Consider the following 18,860-nt stretch of genomic DNA (forward strand, 5'->3'; position numbering starts at 1 on the left):
GAATTGATCCAAATTTCTTAGAAAAAACGTAATCTGCCCCCTACCAGCTGAGCTGGAATGAGGGCCGCACCTTCATGTGGACTTAGGAGCTGGCTTTGATTTTCTAAAAGGCTTGGATTTATTCCAGACTGGAGATGGTTTCCAAACTGATACCGCTCCTGAGGATGAAGGATCAGGTTTTTGTTCCTTGTTGTGACAAAAGGAACGAAAACGATCATTACCCTGGAAAGAAAGGGAAAGCAGAGTAGACTTAGAAGACATAACAGCATTCCAAGTCTTAAGCCAAAAAGCTCTTCTAGCTAAAATAGCTAGAGACATATACCTGACATCAACTCTAATGATATCAAAGATGGCAATACAAATAAAATTATTAGCATGTTGAAGAATAAAAATGCTATGAGAATTATGATCTGTTACTTGTTGCGCTAAAGCTTCTAACCAAAAGATGAAGCTGCAGCAACATCCACTAAAGATATAGCAGGTCTAAGAAGATTACCTGAACACAAGTAAACTTTTCTTAGAAAGGATTCAATTTTCCTATCTAAAGGATCCTTAAGGAAGTACCATCTGCCGTAGGAATAGTACGCTTAACAAGAGTAGAGACAGCCCCATCAACTTTAGGGATTTTGTCCCAAAACTCTAATCTGTCAGATGGCACAGGATATAATTGCTTAAAACGTTTAGAAGGAGTAAATGAATTACCCAAATTATTCCATTCCCTGGAAATTACTTCAGAAATAACTACAGGAGATTTAAAAACCTTATCTAAACATTTAGATTTAGTATCAAGAGGACCAGAATCCTCAATTTCTAATGCAATTAGGACTTCTTTAAGTAAAGAACGAATAAATTTCATTTTAAATAAATATGAAGATTTATCAGCATCAACCTCTGAGAGAGAATCCTCTGAACCAGAAGAACCATTATCAGAATCAGAATGATGATGTTCATTTAAAAATTCATCTGAAAAATGATTCAGTATTTACATTAATACCTGACCTACTGCGTTTACCCTGTAACAATGGTAATTTAGATAATACCTCTGTAAGGGTAGTTGACATCACTGCAGCCATCTCCTGCAGAGTAAAAGAATTGCAGCCATCTCCTGCAGAGTAAAAGAATTAGACGCACTAGAAGTACTTGGAGTCGCTTGTGTGGGCGTTAAAGATTGTGACACTTGGGAAGAATTGGATGGCAAATCCTGATTCTCTTCAGACTGAGAATCATCCTTAGGCACACTAGCTTGACCTAATATATGGTCTTTACAATGTAAGGCTCTTTCAGTACAAGAGTTACACAATAGCTTCCAAAAACACATAGAACAATGAGATTCAGATACCTCAATGTCAGACATGTTTAAACAGACTAGTAATAACCACAGAAGTCGTTTAAACACTTTATATATTGCTTAAAATAAACTTTTGAAAAACGTGTACTGCGCCTTTAAGAAAATAAAAAGTGAACAATTTTTCCAAACTGCTTAAATAACGTTAAATTACCTCCAAATTTAACTTAAATTTGTTGGTTTATCCAAAAATTACTGCACCCCTGTAGTAAGGGGAGAAATAAGGCTCTAAAGTACTTAGATCAACAACTTGTCAGTTTACAGTCAAAAATACCCTCTGCACCTCGCCACAGCTCTGCTGTGGCGCGTACCTGCCCCCAGGGTACTTCGAAACAACTTTCCAACACTCCGGACCAGAGTTTCAAAGTCCAGGAGCCACAGGAGTAACTGCTTGCTGCTGCCTAGTCTGAAGGAAGTGCGCATCTGAGCGCACGAAAAACAAGCCCCGCCCTGCCCCTTAAGGTCGATGCCGTAGTAGGCCCAAACACAACCACATGGGGAGGCGGTTTTACACACAAGTTAACAAACACAATGTACACCCTCAAACACACCAGTAAACAGGTTATTGCCAAAAATAAAAATGTTAAGAACCGTTTTTCTTGCCTCTCCCATAGTGTCATATAATGCCCATATTATGTCAACTATCTATAAATAAAATCCAGGGACTCCAGTAACACCCTTCTGTAAAATAGGATTACTGATTACCCCATTCCCATACAGGGAAATACATGCCAGCCAGTTCTGATATATCAAGTCTCCTGAGAAATAAAAGGCTGCACATACCTGAATGCTGCTTATAGCATGAAACCGGTCTCCACACTGAAGATGTCTCATCTGTTACCTTCAGAAGTCTTGTGGGAACCAGCGTGGATCTTAGTTACAGCTGCTAAGATCATCAAACTCAGGGCAGAAATCTTCTTCCATAACCCCCTGAGGAAAATAGTACGCACCGGTACCATTTAAAATAAAAAACTTCTTGATTGAAGAATCTAAAACTAACACCTCACTTTACCTCTTCCTATAACTAACATAGGCAAAGAGAATGACTGGGGTGGAGGGGAAGGGAGGAGCTATATATACAGCTCTGCTGTGGTGCTCTTTGCCACTTCCTGTTAGCAGAAGGATAATATCCCACAAGTAAGGATGAAATCCGTGGACTCGTCGTATCTTGTAGAAGAAAGATAACATTTTACCCAGCAAGGGGGCGCACACGCTGGCTTCTGGTGGCAGAGGTGGGATGGAGAGTAAATAAAAACACTGGTGCAAACATGAAACATTATAGCCAATCGGGTGTTTGGGCTTAACCAGATAATTAGTCTACATCATGTTTATTTTGTATTGCTGACCCACTTCATTTGGAAGACACTTTCTACTGTACTTTTTATTGTGCAAGAAAACAAAGATAAACACTGCGCATGAAGACAAAATGGAAAAAAAAAACAGTTTGAGAGGGCAGTGCCAGTTAGGGTATAGTCTCTGAAGTGCAATATGCATTATACAGAGGAGACAAATCCTGTATAACAGAATTTATGTTTACCTGATAAATTACTTTCTCCAACGGTGTGTCCGGTCCACGGCGTCATCCTTACTTGTGGGATATTCTCTTCCCCAACAGGAAATGGCAAAGAGCCCAGCAAAGCTGGTCACATGATCCCTCCTAGGCTCCGCCTACCCCAGTCATTCGACCGACGTTAAGGAGGAATATTTGCATAGGAGAAACCATATGGTACCGTGGTGACTGTAGTTAAAGAAAATAAATTATCAGACCTGATTAAAAAAACCAGGGCGGGCCGTGGACCGGACACACCGTTGGAGAAAGTAATTTATCAGGTAAACATAAATTCTGTTTTCTCCAACATAGGTGTGTCCGGTCCACGGCGTCATCCTTACTTGTGGGAACCAATACCAAAGCTTTAGGACACGGATGAAGGGAGGGAGCAAATCAGGTCACCTAAATGGAAGGCACCACGGTTTGCAAAACCTTTCTCCCAAAAATAGCCTCAGAAGAAGCAAAAGTATCAAACTTGTAAAATTTGGTAAAAGTGTGCAGTGAAGACCAAGTCGCTGCCCTACATATCTGATCAACAGAAGCCTCGTTCTTGAAGGCCCATGTGGAAGCCACAGCCCTAGTGGAATGAGCTGTGATTCTTTCGGGAGGCTGCCGTCCGGCAGTCTCGTAAGCCAATCTGATGATGCTTTTAATCCAAAAAGAGAGAGAGGTAGAAGTTGCTTTTTGACCTCTCCTTTTACCGGAATAAACAACAAACAAGGAAGATGTTTGTCTAAAATCCTTTGAAGCATCTAAATAGAATTTTAGAGCGCGAACAACATCCAAATTGTGCAACAAACGTTCCTTCTTTGAAACTGGTTTCGGACACAGAGAAGGTACGATAATCTCCTGGTTAATGTTTTTGTTAGAAACAACTTTTGGAAGAAAACCAGGTTTAGTACGTAAAACCACCTTATCTGCATGGAACACCAGATAAGGAGGAGAACACTGCAGAGCAGATAATTCTGAAACTCTTCTAGCAGAAGAAATTGCAACTAAAAACAAAACTTTCCAAGATAATAACTTAATATCAACGGAATGTAAGGGTTCAAACGGAACCCCCTGAAGAACTGAAAGAACTAAATTGAGACTCCAAGGAGGAGTCAAAGGTTTGTAAACAGGCTTAATTCTAACCAGAGCCTGAACAAAGGCTTGAACATCTGGCACAGCTGCCAGCTTTTTGTGAAGTAACACAGACAAGGCAGAAATCTGTCCCTTCAGGGAACTTGCAGATAATCCTTTTTCCAATCCTTCTTGAAGGAAGGATAGAATCTTAGGAATCTTAACCTTGTCCCAAGGGAATCCTTTAGATTCACACCAACAGATATATTTTTTCCAAATTTTGTGGTAAATCTTTCTAGTTACAGGCTTTCTGGCCTGAACAAGAGTATCGATAACAGAATCTGAGAACCCTCGCTTCGATAAGATCAAGCGTTCAATCTCCAAGCAGTCAGCTGGAGTGAAACCAGGTTCGGATGTTCGAACGGACCCTGAACAAGAAGGTCTCGTCTCAAAGGTAGCTTCCAAGGTGGAGCCGATGACATATTCACCAGATCTGCATACCAAGTCCTGCGTGGCCACGCAGGAGCTATCAAGATCACCGACGCCCTCTCCTGATTGATCCTGGCTACCAGCCTGGGGATGAGAGGAAACGGCGGGAACACATAAGCTAGTTTGAAGGTCCAAGGTGCTACTAGTGCATCCACTAGAGCCGCCTTGGGATCCCTGGATCTGGACCCGTAGCAAGGAACTTTGAAGTTCTGACGAGAGGCCATCAGATCCATGTCTGGAATGCCCCACAGCTGAGTGACTTGGGCAAAGATTTCCGGATGGAGTTCCCACTCCCCCGGATGCAATGTCTGACGACTCAGAAAATCCGCTTCCCAATTTTCCACTCCTGGGATGTGGATAGCAGACAGGTGGCAGGAGTGAGACTCCGCCCATAGAATGATTTTGGTCACTTCTTCCATCGCTAGGGAACTCCTTGTTCCCCCCTGATGGTTGATGTACGCAACAGTTGTCATGTTGTCTGATTGAAACCGTATGAACTTGGCCCTCGCTAGCTGAGGCCAAGCCTTGAGAGCATTGAATATCGCTCTCAGTTTCAGAATATTTATCGGTAGAAGAGATTCTTCCCGAGACCAAAGACCCTGAGCTTTCAGGGATCCCCAGACCGCGCCCCAGCCCATCAGACTGGCGTCGGTCGTGACAATGACCCACTCTGGTCTGCGGAATGTCATCCCTTGTGACAGGTTGTCCAGGGACAGCCACCAACGGAGTGAGTCTCTGGTCCTCTGATTTACTTGTATCTTCGGAGACAAGTCTGTATAATCCCCATTCCACTGACTGAGCATGCACAGTTGTAATGGTCTTAGATGAATGCGCGCAAAAGGAACGATGTCCATTGCCGCTACCATCAACCCGATCACTTCCATGCACTGAGCTATGGAAGGAAGAGGAACGGAATGAAGTATCCGACAAGAGTCTAGAAGTTTTGTTTTTCTGGCCTCTGTCAGAAATATCCTCATTTCTAAGGAGTCTATTATTGTTCCCAAGAAGGGAACCCTTGTTGACGGAGATAGAGAACTCTTTTCCACGTTCACTTTCCATCCGTGAGATCTGAGAAAGGCCAGGACAATGTCCGTGTGAGCCTTTGCTTGAGGAAGGGACGACGCTTGAATCAGAATGTCGTCCAAGTAAGGTACTACAGCAATGCCCCTTGGTCTTAGCACAGCTAGAAGGGACCCTAGTACCTTTGTGAAAATCCTTGGAGCAGTGGCTAATCCGAAAGGAAGCGCCACGAACTGGTAATGCTTGTCCAGGAATGCGAACCTTAGGAACCGATGATGTTCCTTGTGGATAGGAATATGTAGATACGCATCCTTTAAATCCACCGTGGTCATGAATTGACCTTCCTGGATGGAAGGAAGAATAGTTCGAATGGTTTCCATCTTGAACGATGGAACCTTGAGAAACTTGTTTAAGATCTTGAGATCTAAGATTGGTCTGAACGTTCCCTCTTTTTTGGGAACTATGAACAGATTGGAGTAGAACCCCATCCCTTGTTCTCTTAATGGAACAGGATGAATCACTCCCATTTTTAACAGGTCTTCTACACAATGTAAGAATGCCTGTCTTTTTATGTGGTCTGAAGACAACTGAGACCTGTGGAACCTCCCCCTTGGGGGAAGCCCCTTGAATTCCAGAAGATAACCTTGGGAGACTATTTCTAGCGCCCAAGGATCCAGAACATCTCTTGCCCAAGCCTGAGCGAAGAGAGAGAGTCTGCCCCCCACCAGATCCGGTCCCGGATCGGGGGCCAACATTTCATGCTGTCTTGGTAGCAGTGGCAGGTTTCTTGGCCTGCTTTCCCTTGTTCCAGCCTTGCATTGGTCTCCAAGCTGGCTTGGCTTGAGAAGTATTACCCTCTTGCTTAGAGGACGTAGCACTTTGGGCTGGTCCGTTTCTACGAAAGGGACGAAAATTAGGTTTATTTTTTGCCTTGAAAGGCCGATCCTGAGGAAGGGCGTGGCCCTTACCCCCAGTGATATCAGAGATAATCTCTTTCAAGTCAGGGCCAAACAGCGTTTTCCCCTTGAAAGGAATGTTAAGTAGCTTGTTCTTGGAAGACGCATCAGCCGACCAAGATTTCAACCAAAGCGCTCTGCGCGCCACAATAGCAAACCCAGAATTCTTAGCCGCTAACCTAGCCAATTGCAAAGTGGCGTCTAGGGTAAAAGAATTAGCCAATTTGAGAGCATTGATTCTGTCCATAATCTCCTCATAAGGAGGAGAATCACTATCGACCGCCTTTATCAGCTCATCGAACCAGAAACATGCGGCTGTAGCGACAGGGACAATGCATGAAATTGGTTGTAGAAGGTAACCCTGCTGAACAAACATCTTTTTAAGCAAACCTTCTAATTTTTTATCCATAGGATCTTTGAAAGCACAACTATCCTCTATGGGTATAGTGGTGCATTTGTTTAAAGTGGAAACCGCTCCCTCGACCTTGGGGACTGTCTGCCATAAGTCCTTTCTGGGGTCGACCATAGGAAACAATTTTTTAAATATGGGGGGAGGGACGAAAGGAATACCGGGCCTTTCCCATTCTTTATTAACAATGTCCGCCACCCGCTTGGGTATAGGAAAAGCTTCTGGGAGCCCCGGCACCTCTAGGAACTTGTCCATTTTACATAGTTTCTCTGGGATGACCAACTTGTCACAATCATCCAGAGTGGATAATACCTCCTTAAGCAGAATGCGGAGATGTTCCAACTTAAATTTAAATGTAATCACATCAGGTTCAGCTTGTTGAGAAATGTTCCCTGAATCAGAAATTTCTCCCTCAGACAAAACCTCCCTGGCCCCATCAGACTGGGTTAGGGGCCCTTCAGAAACATTATTATCAGCGTCGTCATGCTCTTCAGTATCTAAAACAGAGCAGTCGCGCTTACGCTGATAAGTGTTCATTTTGGCTAAAATGTTTTTGACAGAATTATCCATTACAGCCGTTAATTGTTGCATAGTAAGGAGTATTGGCGCGCTAGATGTACTAGGGGCCTCCTGAGTGGGCAAGACTCGTGTAGACGAAGGAGGGAATGATGCAGTACCATGCTTACTCCCCTCACTTGAGGAATCATCTTGGGCATCATTGTCATTGTCACATAAATCACATTTATTTAAATGAATAGGAATTCTGGCTTCCCCACATTCAGAACACAGTCTATCTGGTAGTTCAGACATGTTAAACAGGCATAAACTTGATAACAAAGTACAAAAAACGTTTTAAAATAAAACCGTTACTGTCACTTTAAATTTTAAACTGAACACACTTTATTACTGCAATTGCGAAAAAACATGAAGGAATTGTTCAAAATTCACCAAATTTTCACCACAGTGTCTTAAAGCCTTAAAAGTATTGCACACCAAATTTGGAAGCTTTAACCCTTAAAATAGCGGAACCGGAGCCGTTTTGAACTTTAACCCCTTTACAGTCCCTGGTATCTGCTTTGCTGAGACCCAACCAAGCCCAAAGGGGAATACGATACCAAATGACGCCTTCAGAAAGTCTTTTCTAAGTATCAGAGCTCCTCTCACATGCGACTGCATGCCATGCCTCTCAAAAACAAGTGCGCAACACCGGCGCGAAAATGAGGCTCTGCCTATGCTTTGGGAAAGCCCCTAAAGAATAAGGTGTCTAAAACAGTGCCTGCCGATATTATTATATCAAAATACCCAAATAAAATGATTCCTCAAGGCTAAATATGTGTTAATAATGAATCGATTTAGCCCAGAAAGAGTCTACAGTCTTAATAAGCCCTTGTGAAGCCCTTATTTACGATCGTAATAAACATGGCTTACCGGATCCCATAGGGAAAATGACAGCTTCCAGCATTACATCGTCTTGTTAGAATGTGTCATACCTCAAGCAGCAAGAGACTGCTCACTGTTCCCCCAACTGAAGTTAATTGCTCTCAACAGTCCTGTGTGGAACAGCCATGGATTTTAGTGACGGTTGCTAAAATCATTTTCCTCATACAAACAGAAATCTTCATCTCTTTTCTGTTTCTGAGTAAATAGTACATACCAGCACTATTTCAAAATAACAAACTCTTGATTGAATAATAAAAACTACAGTTAAACACTAAAAAACTCTAAGCCATCTCCGTGGAGATGTTGCCTGTACAACGGCAAAGAGAATGACTGGGGTAGGCGGAGCCTAGGAGGGATCATGTGACCAGCTTTGCTGGGCTCTTTGCCATTTCCTGTTGGGGAAGAGAATATCCCACAAGTAAGGATGACGCCGTGGACCGGACACACCTATGTTGGAGAAATACCAGTCTTGTCCTTCCCTGACAGTACAGAAATGTCTGCTTGGTGAGAGGCGCAAGTGAGCTAAAAGAGGCTGCACAATTCCGCATGGTAAACTTCTAAGCTCTGTCTGTCCCCTGTTAAAGGGACAGTCAACACCAAAATGTTATTGCTTAAAAAGTTAGATAATGCCTTTACTACCCATTCCCCAGCTTTGCACAACCAACATTGTTATATTAATTTACTTTATAACATTTAAACCTCTAAATTTCTGCCTATTTCTCAGCCAATACAGACAGCCTCTTATCACATGCATTTGTATTTGCTTTTCACAACAGGAGACTGCTAGTTCATTGTGCTCTTTCCAGTGGAGTTGTGCACAACACAGAACTAATTGGAAAAAATGCAAGTCGATGGATAATAAATAAATAGCCACGTGAGTAGGGGGCTCTCAATAGAAGCTTAGATATAAGGTAATCACAGAGGTAAAAAGTAAATTTATATAACCATTAGTTATGCAAAACTGGGGAATGGGTAATAAAGGGATTATCTATTTTTTTTTTTAAACAATACAAATTTTGGAGTAGACTGTTCCTTTAAGTTTTCCAGGTCACACGTTCTGCTTACCCAGGAAGAATGCTCCTTCATCTGATGCTGGTTACTATGAGGACCGTTGGCATGACCTCGCCAAAAACAATTCTGACAAAGCTGGTAGCTATGGCACTGCTGGCAGCGGTATCGAAAGCCCATCATACTTTCACATCTGCAAAAGGAGCACTCGACGGGATGGAAGACTGAGGGGAGAGAAGGGAGAATAAAATAGAAACAATATAATACAGTATTAGTCACTAAATGTTCTCTTCTGTAAAAGGCAAACAAACAATTTTTTAACCCGATTAATTTCTGTCCTTTCATATATGATGAACATTGTTTAAGTTTAATATGTTTTAATGGAAGTGAACATGAAATAAAATAAGTCCACTTGATATGTACTATAATTAAAACATTAAATGGGATTCATGTTGCCCACACATCAATTAAATTTGACCTAATATGCAACACAGACAAAATGGTTCAAAGTGAAGATACCTAGTCCAAGTTCAAATCTATTCTTTCAAGTTCATTTCTTTCACTTGTGTATTTAGGTAAATTTGTGTGTCTTCAAATAACTACATGAAACATTCTACAAATTGCACATACATCAAAAGATATTTAAAGGTGATTAATTACTTGGAAGTGATGCAACATTTCTGTAAAAAAATTATTAAAAAATATCATAAGAACAATTATGTAAAGAATGAAGATAAAAAGTCACATCCTACTGTAAAGGGATTTTAAACATCCAATCAGGATGCTTGTCCTAGGACTTACAAGAGAGCATGTATCTGTCACAGTCACTTTATTTCCCTACTCAGTTTACTATGAAATCTTGTGAGGTTGTGGTTAAATCCCATGAGATTACAGTAAAGCAAAGTGTGACCTCACCACTGAAAAACATAATTTATGTAAGAACTTACCTGATAAATTCCTTTCTTTCATATTAGCAAGAGTCCATGAGCTAGTGACGTATGGGATATACATTCCCACCAGGAGGGGCAAAGTTTCCCAAACCTCAAAATGCCTACAAATACACCCCTCACCACACCCACAAATCAGTTTAACGCATAGCCAAGAAGTGGGGTGATAAGAAAAAAGTGCGAAAGCATAAAAAATAAGGAATTGGAATAATTGTGCTTTATACAAAAAAATCATAACCACCACAAAAAGGGTGGGACATGGACTCTTGCTAATATGAAAGAAATTAATTTATCAGGTAAGTTCTTACGTAAATTATGTTTTCTTTCATGTAATTAGTCCATGAGCTAGTGACGTATGGGATAATGACTACCCAAGATGTGGATCTTCCACGCAAGAGTCACTAGAGAGGGAGGGATAAAATAAAGACAGCCAATTCCGCTGAAAATAATCCACACCCAAAATAAAGTTTAAATCTTATAATGAAAAAAAACTGAAATTATAAGCAGAAGAATCAAACTGAAACAGCTGCCTGAAGTACTTTTCTACCAAAAACTGCTTCAGAAGAAGAAAACACATCAAAATGGTAGAATTTAGTAAAAGTATGCAAAGAAGACCAAGTTGCTGCTTTGCAAACCTGATCAACCGAAGCTTCATTCCTAAACGCCCAGGAAGTAGAAACTGACCTAGTAGAATGAGCTGTAATCCTTTGAGGCGGAGTTTTACCCGACTCGACATAAGCATGATGAATTAAAGATTTCAACCAAGATGCCAAAGAAATGGCAGAGGCCATTTGACCTTTCCTAGAACAGGAAAAGATAACAAATAGACTAGAAGTCTTTCGGAAATTCTTAGTAGCTTCAACATAATATTTCAAAGCTCTAACTACATCCAAAGAATGCAATGATCTCTCCTTAGAATTCTTAGGATTAGGACACAATGAAGGAACCACAATTTCTCTACTAATGTTGTTAGAATTCACAACCTTAGGTAAAAATTTAAAAGAGGTTCGCAACACCGCCTTAACCTGATGAAAAATCAGAAAAGGAGATTCACAAGAAAGAGCAGATAATTCAGAAACTCTTCTAGCAGAAGAGATGGCCAAAAGAAACAAAACTTTCCAAGAAAGTAATTTAATGTCCAATGAATACATAGGTTCAAACGGAGGAGCTTGAAGAGCCCCCAGAACCAAATTCAAACTCCAAGGAGGAGAGATTGACTTAATAACAGGTTTTATACGAACCAAAGCTTGTACAAAACAATGAATATCAGGAAGATTAGCAATCTTTCTGTGAAAAAGAACAGAAAGAGCAGAGATTTGTCCTTTCAAGGAACTTGCCGACAAACCTTTATCCAAACCATCCTGAAGAAACTGCAAAATTCTCGGAATTCTAAAAGAATGCCAGGAAAAATGATGAGAAAGACACCAAGAAATGTAAGTCTTCCAAACTCGATAATATATCTTTCTAGATACAGATTTACGAGCCTGTAACATAGTATTAATCACAGAGTCAGAGAAACCTCTTTGACTAAGAATCAAGCGTTCAATCTCCATACCTTTAAATTTAAGGATTTGAGATCCTGATGGAAAAAAGGACCTTGTGACAGAAGGTCTGGTCTTAACGGAAGAGTCCATGGTTGGCAAGAGGCCATTCGGACAAGATCCGCATACCAAAACCTGTGAGGCCCTTGAGGATCCCTGGATCTGGACAGATACCTGGGAAGTTTCTTGTTTAGATGAGAAGCCATCAGATCTATTTCTGGAAGTCCCCATATTTGAACAATCTGAAGAAATACCTCTGGTTGAAGAGACCATTCGCCCGGATGTAACGTTTGGCGACTGAGATAATCCGCTTCCCAATTGTCTATACCTGGGATATGAACCGCAGAAATTAGACAGGAGCTGGATTCCGCCCATACCAGAATTCGAGATACTTCTTTCATAGCCAGAGGACTGTGAGTCCCTCCTTGATGATTGATGGTTCAATCTCCATACCTTTAAATTTAAGGATTTGAGATCCTGATGGAAAAAAGGACCTTGTGACAGAAGGTCTGGTCTTAACGGAAGAGTCCATGGTTGGCAAGAGGCCATTCGGACAAGATCCGCATACCAAAACCTGTGAGGCCCTTGAGGATCCCTGGATCTGGACAGATACCTGGGAAGTTTCTTGTTTAGATGAGAAGCCATCAGATCTATTTCTGGAAGTCCCCATATTTGAACAATCTGAAGAAATACCTCTGGTTGAAGAGACCATTCGCCCGGATGTAACGTTTGGCGACTGAGATAATCCGCTTCCCAATTGTCTATACCTGGGATATGAACCGCAGAAATTAGACAGGAGCTGGATTCCGCCCATACCAGAATTCGAGATACTTCTTTCATAGCCAGAGGACTGTGAGTCCCTCCTTGATGATTGATGTATGCCACAGTTGTGACATTGTCTGTCTGAAAACAAATGAACGATTCTCTCTGTAGAAGAGGCCATGACTGGAGAGCTCTGAAAATTGCACGGAGTTCCAAAATATTGATTGGTAATCTCACCTCCTGAGATTCCCAAACCCCTTGTGCTGTCAGAGACCCCCAAACAGCTCCCCAACCTGTCAGACTTGCATCTGTTGAAATTACAGTCCAGGTCGGAAGAACAATAGAAGCCCCCTGAACTAAACGATGGTGATCTGTCCACCACGTCAGAGAGTGTCGTACAATCGGTTTTAAGGATATCAAATGAGATATCTTTGTGTAATCCCTGCACCACTGGTTCAGCATACAGGTCGCATGTGAAAACGAGCAAAGGGGATCGCGTCTGATGCAGCAGTCATAAGACCAAGAATTTTCCATTTCTAAAATTGATTTCGACAAGCTGAAATCAATTTTAGACGTCTCTTGTCTGTCAGAGACAGAGTCATGGACACTGAATCTATCTGGAAACCCAAAAAGGTTACCCTTGTCTGAGGAATCAATTAACTTTTTGGTAAATTGATCCTCCAACCATGATCTTGAAGAAACAACACAAGTCGATTCATATGAAATTCTGCTAACAGACAGAAGGGCACCGAGAACCTTTGTAAAAATTCTTGGAGCTGTTGCTAGGCCAAACGGCAGAGCCACAAACTGGTAATGCTTGTCTAGGAACGAGAATCTCAGAAACTGATAGTGATCTGGATGAATCGGAATATGCAGATATGCATCCTGTAAATCTATTGTGGACATATAATGCCCTTGCTGAACAAAAGGCAGGATAGTCCTTACAGTTACCATTTTGAATGTTGGTATCCTTACATAACGATTCAATATTTTTAGATCCAGAACTGGTCTGAAGGAATTCTCCTTCTTTGGTACAATGAAGAGATTTTAATAAAACCCCAGCCCCTGTTCCAGAACTGGAACTGGCATAATTACTCCAGCCAACTCTAGATCTGAAACACATTTCAGAAATGCTTGAGCCTTCACTGGATTTACTGGGACACGGGAAAGAAAAAATCTCTTTGCAGGAGTCCTTATCTTGAAGCCAATTCTGTACCCTTCTGAAACAATGTTCTGAATCCAAAGATTGTGAATTGAATTGATCCAAATTTCTTTGAAAAAACGTAAACTGCCCCCTACCAGCTGAGCTGGAATGAGGGCCGCACCTTCATGTGGACTTGGGAGCTGGCTTTGGTTTTCTAAAAGGCTTGGATTTATTCCAGACTGGGGATGGTTTCCAAACTGATACCGCTCCTAAGGCTTTTGTTCCTTATTGTGACGAAAGGAATGAAAACGACTATTAGACCTAAATTTACCTTTAGATTTTTTATCCTGTGGTAAAAAAGTTCCTTTCCCTCTAGTAACAGTTGAGATAATAGAATCCAACTGAGAACCAAATAATTTATTACCCTGGAAAGAAAGGGAAAGCAATGTTGACTTATAAGACATATCAGTATTCCAAGTTTTAAGCCATAAAGCTCTTCTAGCTAAAATAGCTAGAGACATATACCTGACATCAACTCTAATGATATCAAAGATGGCATCACAAATAAAGTTATTAGCATGTTGAAGAAGATTAACAATGCTATGAGAATTATGATCTGTTACTTGTTGCGCTAAAGCTTCCAACCAAAAGGTTGAAGCTGCAGCAACATCCGCTAAAGATATAGCAGGTCTAAGAAGATTACCTGAACATAAGTAAGCTTTTCTTAGAAAGGATTCAATTTTCCTATCTAAAGGATCCTTAAAGGAAGTACTATCTGCCGTAGGAATAGTAGTACGCTTAGCAAGAGTAGAGACAGCCCCATCAACCTTAGGGATTTTGTCCCAAAACTCTAATCTGTCAGATGGCACAGGATATAATTGCTTAAAACGTTTAGAAGGAGTAAATGAATTACCCAAATTATTCCATTCCCTGGAGAGTACTTCAGAAATAGCATCAGGGACAGGAAAAACTTCTGGAATAACTACAGGAGATTTAAAAACCTTATTTAAACGTTTAGATTTAGTATCAAGAGGACCAGAATCCTCTATTTCTAATGCAATTAAGACTTCTTTAAGTAAAGAACAAATAAATTCCATTTTAAATAAATATGAAGATTTATCAGCATCAACCTCTGAGACAGAATCCTCTGAACCAGAGGAACTATTATCAAAATCAGAATGATGATGTTCATTTAAAAATTCATCTGAAAAATGAGAAGTTTTATAAGACCTTTTACGCTTACTAGAAAGGGGAATAACAGACATAGCCTTCTTAATGGATTTAGAAACAAAATCTCTTATATTAACAGGAACACTCTGAGTATTAGATGTTGACGGAACAGCAACAGGTAATGTAACATTACTAAAGGAAATATTATCTGCATTAACAAGTTTGTCATGACATTCAATACAAACAACAGCTGGAGGAACAGCTACCATAAGTTTACAGCAGATACACTTAGCTTTGGTAGATCCAGCACCAGGCAGCGATTTTCCAGTAGTATCTTCTGACTCAGTGTCAATCTGGGACATCTTGCAATATATAATAGAAAAAACAACATATAAAGCAAAATTGATCAAATTCCTTAAATGACAGTTTCAGGAATGGGAAAAAAATGCCAGTGAACAAGCTTCTAGCAACCAGAAGCAATAAATAATATGACTTAAATAATGTGGAGACAATAGTGACGCCCATATTTTTTAGCGCCATAAAAGACGCCCACATTATTTGGCGCCTAAATGCTTTTAGCGCCAAAAATGACGCCACATCCGGAACGCCGACACTTTTGGGGCAAAAAAACCGTCAAAAATGACGCAACTTCCGGTGACACGTATGACGCCGGAAACAGAAAAAAGTTTTTGCGCCAAAAAAGTCAGCGCCAAGAATGACGCAATAAAATGAAGCATTTTCAGCCCCCACGAGCCTAACAGCCCACAGGGAAAAAAAGTCAAATTTTTAAGGTAAGAAAAAAATGATTAATTTATTCATATGCATTATCCCAAATATGAAACTGACTGTCTGAAATAAGGAACGTTGAACATCCTGAATCAAGGCAAATAAATGTTTGAATACATATATTTAGAACTTTATAAAAAAGTGCCCAACCATAGCTTAGAGTGTCACAAAAATAAGACTTACTTACCCCAAGACACTCATCTACATGTAGTAGAAAGCCAAACCAGTACTGAAACGAAAATCAGTAGAGGTAATGGTATATATAAGAGTATATCGTCGATCTGAAAAGGGAGGTAAGAGATGAATCTCTACGACCGATAACAGAGAACCTATGAAATAGACCCCGTAGAAGGAGATCATTGAATTCAAATAGGCAATACTCTCCTCACATCCCTCTGACATTCACTGCACGCTGAGAGGAAAACCGGGCTCCAACCTGCTGCAGAGCGCATATCAACGTAGAATCTAGCACAAACTTACTTCACCACCTCCATAGGAGGCAAAGTTTGTAAAACTGATTTGTGGGTGTGGTGAGGGGTGTATTTATAGGCATTTTGAGGTTTGGGAAACTTTGCCCCTCCTGGTAGGAATGTATATCCCATACGTCACTAGCTCATGGACTCTTGCTAATTACATGAAAGAAAAGTTGATTTGCTGTTTTTTTAAACCATGAAGCTGAAGGATTGCTGCTCACAGACCACTTCCTCAGGTAAACTCATGACATATCTTCCTTTTTTAGGGTAATTTGATATTTATTAGTCAGCTTTTTACAGATATGCTGCACCGCTTTCAAGTGATTAGCATATAGGTAACACGCCCCTTTAATAAATGTTCTTGGCTAGCACACCAAGTGAATCTCTTAAAGAGACATTAAACTGCTGGGCACAGCTACATTAGTATGGTCACTGCTCACTATGCTATTGCTTTTCCTACTGTGCCTTTAGCAACGTCCTAACTTTTGTGGCGTCCTGCTCCATTCTAAAACCAAACAGCGGTTGATCGGATGGGGGGGGGCTTGTCTAGCAACGCAGGCAGTTCACCCAAGAGCTAATCAGCGCTGTTTTTAAGCACATGATCGAAGTGACGATCATGTGCTTCGGGTTTTTTTTTTACACTTGTATGGATCGGTTCGTCCTGAAGGGAATTAAAGGTACCAGATGCACCGTGTGACAGAGCAGGGCGCATATACAGACCAGTGATGTTTCTGCACTGCCCCCCTCATGTTAGCAAGCAAAGTACAGAGCAGGGGCGTCCCACTGTTTGCAGCAGATACATTGCTCTGTATTATTCCTCAGTACTATTTTCTGTAAAACTGTGTAAACAATGCTAAGATATAAAGCTCCCGCTCTGTGTCATGCACACTAACCCCAAGCACATGGCTACACCACTGATCTGTGAGCGTGCACTGCTTTTGTCACAGGGTGTGAGAATGTGCTCAAAGATGGTGGCGCCCAGTGTGAGGTGCAACAGCACCTGCAACTCAAAGGTTCTGTCATACTTGGGACCAAATGTAACATGTTTAGATCGTTACTGGAGGTTGCATCAAAGCAGTTGTTGTGGAAAAGTGAGTGAAAATAATGTCAACCACTATCCCTTTTTTCACCACACAAAAAAGCTCCTATTATGCAATAAAATCTATCTGTATGCCGCATTCCATAAAAAAAAATTAGGCAGCATTTTAAGTATTTGTTTTAATTTTAAGAGATAGAAAAATGTGCCTTTTTGAGAACACAACTCCAAAACTATTCAAATGTTATGAATTTCTTGCAACACTGACTGCGCCTGCAGCCTGCAACACTGACTGCAGCCTGCAACACTGACTGCAGCCTGCAGCCTGCAACACTGACTGCAGCCTGCAACACTGACTGCAGCCTGAAACACTGACTGCAGCCTGCAACACTGACTGCAGCCTGCAACACTGACTGCGCCTGCAGCCTACAAAACTAACTGCGCCTGCAACACTGACTGCGCCTGCAACACTGACTGCGCCTGCAACACTGACTGCGCCTGCAACACTGACTGCGCCTGCAGCCTACAACACTGACTGCGCCTGCAACACTGACTGCAGCCTGCAACACTGACTGCAGCCTGCAACACTGACTGCAGCCTGCAACACTGACTGCAGCCTGCAACACTGACTGCGCCTGCAGCACTGACTGCGCCTGCAGCCTACAACACTGACTGCGCCTGCAACACTGACTGCGCCTGCAACACTGACTGCGCCTGCAACACTGACTGCGCCTGCAGCCTACAACACTGACTGCGCCTGCAACACTGACTGCGCCTGCAACACTGACTGCGCCTGCAGCACTGACATAAAACTAATTCTGATCATTCAATCCAAAGTCATAAGCACCTGAAAAACAATGTTTTACACTGAACAGTCTGGTGAACATACAGTTGCACCCACACTGACTATCAAGGTTATAAGAAATTCATCCATCTTATCAAGCGCTCGCATGTGTAACCTGTTCGGTCTGTGACTGCAGCCCATTAATGTGTTTATATGCAGCTGATGTCGATGATTAAAACATCATGGATTTTAAGAAATAATAGGAATAGCTTTGAAAAAAAGTATTATCTGGTAAATCCATGATCCTCTGATATACTCTGCGCTATTATAAGTGTTACTTAATAGATAAAACAAATACATATGTCACTTCCTTTCAGAACGCCAATCAAGATGATGTCATTCTTCAGCATTAAATTTTATATATGTCAATTTTTTTTATAAGAAGTGACTACATATTTAAAATAAAATATTTAAAGATTATATTTAAAAATTATTTTAAAACATGAGAAAAATAGCTTAGGTCAAATTAAACTTATCTATACATACTTATGGTTATAAAACCTTTTTAACAGTTAGCATTGATCTCTATAATGCAAAATAATACAATTTATAAAGTTGTATATACCAGAGGAAAACTGTACAATGTTCCATAAGATTTAACATATTTAAATAATTGTTCAAATTTTTATATTATGTTTCATTTTGTTATATTATAATATCCCCTTGCAAATTAATGTATGGAATACCCCTTTATTTTATAAGAAATCGAATTAGAAACAAAATAACTGATCCCCTTTTCTCAGAGAAAACCATCTGACAATCTTGCGTCTAATTTAACCCCTTAACGACCGAGGACGTGCAGGGTACGTCCTCTAAAAAAATACCCTTAACGACCAAGGACGTACCCTGCACGTCCTCGGTGTGGAAAGCAGCTGGAAG

General features: G+C 41.0%; 1 protein-coding gene across 1 annotated transcript in view; it reads right to left on the reverse strand.

Moving 5' to 3' along the window:
• Positions 1 to 18,860, reverse strand: part of DTNB (dystrobrevin beta) — a 983,126-nt gene that overhangs the window by 571,898 nt on the left and 392,368 nt on the right. The window contains exon 9 of the mRNA XM_053709466.1: positions 9,336 to 9,502. Coding sequence (XP_053565441.1) covers positions 9,336 to 9,502 — 167 coding nt within the window. The remainder of the gene's footprint in view (positions 1 to 9,335; positions 9,503 to 18,860) is intronic.

The sequence above is a fragment of the Bombina bombina genome, chromosome 4 (assembly GCF_027579735.1).
Source record: "Bombina bombina isolate aBomBom1 chromosome 4, aBomBom1.pri, whole genome shotgun sequence".
Taxonomy (NCBI): Eukaryota; Metazoa; Chordata; class Amphibia; order Anura; family Bombinatoridae; genus Bombina; species Bombina bombina.